General features: G+C 54.2%; 2 protein-coding genes across 2 annotated transcripts; one reads left to right on the top strand and one right to left on the bottom strand.

Annotated features, from left to right (window-relative positions):
• LOC117902678 lies at positions 1-1,896 on the top strand. Its single transcript, XM_034814214.1, has one exon. It carries the CDS (start codon positions 38-40, stop codon positions 1,775-1,777), a length of 1,740 nt encoding a protein of 579 aa, XP_034670105.1. The 5' UTR covers positions 1-37; the 3' UTR covers positions 1,778-1,896.
• Positions 1,897-3,645: 1,749 nt separating this feature from the next.
• Positions 3,646-5,197, bottom strand: LOC117901075 (27 kDa hemolymph protein). The gene is made up of 2 exons (XM_034811691.1): positions 4,899-5,197; positions 3,646-4,828 (listed from the first exon to the last, which is right to left on the bottom strand). Exons 1-2 carry the CDS (start codon positions 5,074-5,076, stop codon positions 4,035-4,037), a joined length of 972 nt encoding a protein of 323 aa, XP_034667582.1. The 5' UTR covers positions 5,077-5,197; the 3' UTR covers positions 3,646-4,034.
• Between the last annotated feature and the right edge of the window lie 236 nt (positions 5,198-5,433).

The raw sequence follows: 5,433 nt of genomic DNA, 5'->3' as shown, positions 1-5,433 counted from the left end.
GTCTCTTTAGGCAGGTGTCAGTATGCTCTAGAGCATAATGTCAACAAGAGGTGGATTTGTTCGACTCACGCTGCTCGTGTCGGCGGCCCTGTTCGCTCTGCTGCTGCTCCTCAACGCGCTGCATCGATCGGACCAGCTGGTACCGACCCGGGGCGCCGCCGCTGCCCAGAAGGCCACACCGCCGCCAGTGCAGGATGTGGTGGAGCCCATCGATGAGGCGCTCGTGCGGCAGCTGGAGCAGGAGCTGCCCGAGGTCGACTACGGCCTGTGGTATCGCGTCGCCAAGCCGCTGGCCTACAAGGTCAACTCCAGCTGTGCCGCCTATCCGGATCCCCTGGACCTGCACCTGCACAACATCTACTGGCAGACGTTCCTCAATGCCAACGTGACCTTCCAGCTGTATGCCGCCTACTTGGACCAGCGGACGGCCGTGAAGCATCGCACGGTGCGCATACTGGCCACGGCCAACCAAATCGGAGACGCCTTCCCGGCCACCCACTGCCAGCTGTGGTACGAGGGCCACCGGGAGCCCATCTTCGTGAAGGTCAACGAGTTCCTCAGCGTCTGGGTGAAGAACTGGGGCCACCAGCCGCAGCTCAGCTATCCCCACCTGCTCGGGTGTCCCGTGCCGGAGGATTTGCCGCCGAATATCTACGACTCGCTGCCCCGCACCGTGTCCCTGGTGGTCGAGCGCTGCCACAAGGCCACCAACTCCCTGCGTGTGCACTTTGAGCTGCCCAAGCAGCGACCCAGCAGCACCATTTCCACAAGCAACGGGCATGGAAGCAATGTGGCCAATGCCACGGCTCCGCTGAGCTTTGGGGTGTGCCTGAAGGGCTTTGACTTCCCCTACGTGGACCTGTCGGAGCGGCTGATCGAGTGGTTCGAGCTGCAGCGACTGCTGGGCGCCACACGGGTCTATGCCTACATGTACGACGTGCATCCGTCGGTGCAGCGGGTGCTGGACTACTACCAGCGGACGGGCTACCTCGAGCTGCGACCGCTGACGCTGGCCAACGGCATGCCCCGGCTGCGCCACTACCAGCACATGCTGCTGCAGCAGCGGCGGCTGGTGAAGCGGCTGAACGAGCTGATACCCTACAACGACTGCTTCTACCGCAACATGTACCGGCACGACTATCTGCTCAATGTGGACGTGGATGAGGTGATCATGCCGCTGGGCGCGCAGCGCACGTGGCAGGACGTGGTCGAGCGCGCCCACCAGCTGGAGCTGGCCAAGGGAGGCAAGTGCGCGGGACGCTTCACCTCGCTGTGCATCATCAATGCGTACTTCACGCGTGTGGTGCCCGAGGCGCGCAATCACGAGGAGCAGGAGGCCGGCGAGCTGTATGTGCTGCAGCACACGCTGCGGCATCGCAATCACTCGCTGCCCGGACGTGCCACCAAGTGTTTCCACAACACCCGCTACTCCCTGACGCTGCACAATCACTTCACGCTCAAGTGGCTCACGGGCGCCTGCAATCCGCGCACCGTCAACACCACAGTGGCCCAGATGCAGCACTACCGCGAGCCGGATAAAAAGTACGAGCTCGCCGATCTCGTTGAGGATCGCAGCGCCTGGCGGTATGCCGAGGCGCTGCGTGCCGCCGTCGAGCAGGTGTGGCTGCATCTGGACGATGTCCAGGGCCAGGCCAGCGATGCCGAGGAGCAGTCAGCGCTGGAAGAGGCACTGGTCGAGGAGCACGAAACAGACCTCGAGCAGCAGCAGCAGCAGCAAATGATGCTCCATCCCCCAGTGCCCGTAGCCAGGAAGTAGTTTTAGCCTTAAGGTTTATCTTTTTTTTTTCTATTTAGTTTTAGTTCCTATTCAACATTTATACTCAGCAGCTCAGAAGTCTGAAGCCGCACGCCAATTACAAGTGAAATTAAAAATGATTCGCCCTACAAGAACGTGAAAGAATGCACTCACATGGGGCTCTGGTCCGGTCTGGCCGGGGGCTTATCGTGGTGCTACGTCTGGTTATTCCAGAGAAACCCACCAACATCCATCACACTCGACACTCACGACTCTGTGTGTGGCTGTTTCTTTTTTTTGGAGGTGATAAGCGATTGATTACTTCAATGTTTTGGAGAATTCCGGCTCGAAGTACTTTAATTAGAAGCTGCCAAAGGCCATAATCTTATCGAATCGAGCCACTAGATCTGCGTCGCTCCCAACTCCCACTCTCCATGGAGAATCTCTTGATTACAAATGGAGCACAAACATGGCATTAGTTAGGGTTTTCCCATCGTTTAGGGAGCGGAAGTGTTTGCTATCCAACTATCGAGTGCAATCATTGAATTCCCATTTCAGTGTCGCTTTCTTTATCTAAATTGTGTGTTGATTGATTGGTGAGATTTCTGTGCGCAATCGAGGATTTTATCTGCACAAAAATTGGCAACATTCCATGCATGTTTGAGAGTACAGCTGGCTGCTTGATTGATTCATTCATTGCCATTCAATATTATATATTTATTCCCCCATTTTATTTGGCCAACACTCAATGCTCGAGTGCGCTGTAGTCTTTGTTTAGTTTACGATTAGCATTTACAATTTGGATAGCCATCAGGTAACAGTCATTTAACCATAAAATGCGGACAATTCCACGAAAAAACAAAGCAATGACACTGACTCACAATTACCACGCACAAAGAGTAATTCGGGAAATAATAGTTTAACCTTCGCACAGGCACATCTCTGCCGCTACCCCAACTAACAATATCTGACAACTCTTTTCTGCAGCAACGATTAGAGCTCATACCTGGGGCCACAGGCTTCTCCTCTAATCACTGACGGCTAAGCCCGCTCATTAGCACGGCATTATGTGATAAGCGACTCATTTACGAGTATGTTGTGTGGCAGACACCCAGCCTTATCACCTGGTAACTGCCCACTCGCTGTCCAACGAACGAGTCACACACACACCGCGACACAGTGCCGAAGCTCGCTCCGTGCGACAGCCCAGCCCGTGAGTATGCCTCGATCTACGGGAAAAGCTTTCGCTTGGGAACAAACTCGAGATAAGCTGGAAGGGAAGGCACGCCATCGATCAACGAAGTCTAGGCTCGTGGGATTCGGGCCTGTGCGGAGGTGTCTTATCGGAGAAGTCAGCCAACAAGAGGGTGACCGCTCGTGGGATACGCATATACAGAAATATGTGCATATAGGAAGTGCCACTTGAATGCACTTTCTTGTTACATTTTAATTGAAGCTTTGGCCAAACATAACACACGTTTTTTTGATGATTTTCAATTGTAGAACATTTTAGGAACTTTCATGGAACTTTGAACTGCGCTCAGGGCTAAATAAAATGCCTCAAAATAAGTTTTAGAATAGAGTTCAATGGCGATATCGTTTTCATACGTCAACATTTGACTAGCATAAGTTCATCCTTTCATCATTTCGTTCACTTTCACTTTTCTTTTGCTGCAAAATTGCGAACCTTAAACAGTCGAAACTGTTTTCAGCTGCCAGCAAGGGGATTTGTTGCAGAAAAGAGTAATTCCCGATGTGGGCACCGACCACCTTAGCAGGGAAAAAACTGTTCTCAAATGCCAACTCCAGCAATCATTCGATAAGAGTTTTTCTTTGACCCCGCAACAGCCTTGAATAATTCCATCGATTGCCATCGGGTGCGCCTTTTCTCTTTTCAGTAATCTCTCGTTTATTATGAGCAATTCCTTAGGAGACATTAAATTATATGGTACCTACCAATACTCGCAGTACTCGCATTACTCACACTACAGTACAAAAAAACAAAAAACAAAAAACAAAAAAAAAAGAAGTACAAAGTAATACAAAATAAAATAGTAGCACATAGTCGAATGCATGGGAACTTGGGAACCATTATCCGGCCACCCCTTATCGCTATCGCAATCGTTATCGCATCGCCGACTGACCAAACAGCAACAACAACAGCAAAAGGAACAACCATTAGGGCGGGGCTGACGTGAAGTTTGCCGGAATACCATAAAAGATTTCTTTATCGCGGTTGCAGAATGTTGCGGGGGCAGCGTGGAGAATTGGTTGCTCCTCAGTGGCGGAGCAGGAGGGCGGTGAAGCCTAGGAGCAGGGAGCCCAGCAGCGTGGTGCTGGTGGTGGAGGAGGAGAGCAGGTCGCCGGCACCGCCGCCAGTGCTGTTGTTGCGGGCGGCCAGGAGGACGGGGCGCTCGTTGGCGCGTGCCTCCATGTACGCCTGGCAGTCGGTCTCGTTCTTCACGAAGCGGAAGATGGACTGGACAACGTTGGCGGGTGTGATCTCGGAGCACTGCTCCAGGTGGTGCAGCACACAGGCCTCGAAGCCCTGCAGATCGACGCAGTGGGTGGGCGAGAAGAGCAGCTCGGGGCGGCTCATGAGGTCGGCCACCTGCCCGTCCTTGGGTATGTACTGATGGAAGGAGCGGTTCAGGCAGTTGCTGATGGCATCCTTGTTGGCCTCCAGGCACTCCGGTCCCTGTTCGGCCACAAAGAGCGCAATCTGATCGCCGCCCCGCGAGCAGGCAAAGCCCAGCAGGGAGGCCCCAATGCGCGCTATCGTCTCCTGCTGGCGCTTCTCCTCGCTGGTGAGGCACACCTGCATCTTCGTGTTGAACTCCTTGACGCACGCCTCCGCCTCGGGTGCACGCAGGCAGTACTTGTGGAAGACGGTGTCCAGCTCGCCCAGCGGTTTCGCCTCCTCCATCTCGGCCTGCAGGGCCGTCAGGTTGGCCACGCCGCTGATGCAGGCGCTCATCTTAGCCGCCGCCTTCTCAATCTCCTGGTAGAAGGTCGCATTGTCCGCTCCCGTCACCTTCTTGCACTTCTCGCGGTACATCCGCTTAATGTCCTCTGTGGACAGCAACAAAAGTGTCTGATTAGCCACCACATTCGCTTGGCCCTCGTCTGACTTGCAACTCACCCACGCTGACATTTGTGTTGCGATATTCCGGCGGCAGGAACTGGGCCGAGAGTCCGCCCAGCTGGCTGGGACTCAGCGGAGGAGTGGCCACAGCGGGGCTGGGACTGGCCTGCACCTCGAGCAGGAGGGCACCCAGGGCGGCCAACAGGCAGACGGCCAACATTGCGTACTGGTTCATGGTGGCAGTGGGTCGCGGCTCACGGAATTGATGTTGGGTTCTGAGTTCCGAGTTCTTCTGGCTTCGAGATTGGAGCCCGTCTGTGCCCGTTTCGAGTGCGCTTCGGCGAGTGAATGAATATCCGACTTGTCGCCACGAAACGAAGCCCCACAGCGCGAGCCGCTGACGATCGGTGGAGCACAGTGGTTCGAGGTCACTCGATATGTAGATTGTTATTTATGGAGTCAGTCTCCAGACTGGGTAACCAACGGGAGTAGCTGCATCGATTCGCTTACCGTTTATTTGCTGCAAACTTTCCTTTTAAAGGTTTTGCTGCCAAATGCAGCGCAAAGGGATGCACGAATTATTTTATAGATT

This window comes from Drosophila subobscura, chromosome A (assembly GCF_008121235.1).
Source record: "Drosophila subobscura isolate 14011-0131.10 chromosome A, UCBerk_Dsub_1.0, whole genome shotgun sequence".
Taxonomy (NCBI): Eukaryota; Metazoa; Arthropoda; class Insecta; order Diptera; family Drosophilidae; genus Drosophila; species Drosophila subobscura.
This window is presented reverse-complemented; position numbering and strand designations above follow the sequence as displayed.

What these genes read in the sequence shown, in the direction of transcription:
- LOC117902678 (XM_034814214.1), top strand. Translation starts at nt 38, where the DNA reads ATGTCAACAAGAGGTGGATTTGTTCGACTCACGCTGCTCGTGTCGGCG.
- LOC117901075 (XM_034811691.1), bottom strand. Translation starts at nt 5,076, where the DNA reads ATGAACCAGTACGCAATGTTGGCCGTCTGCCTGTTGGCCGCCCTGGGT. An exon ending in CAACACAAATGTCAGCGTGG is followed by an intron (nt 4,829 to 4,898) that starts GTGAGTTGCAAG and finishes TGCTGTCCACAG; the next exon opens with AGGACATTAAGCGGATGTAC.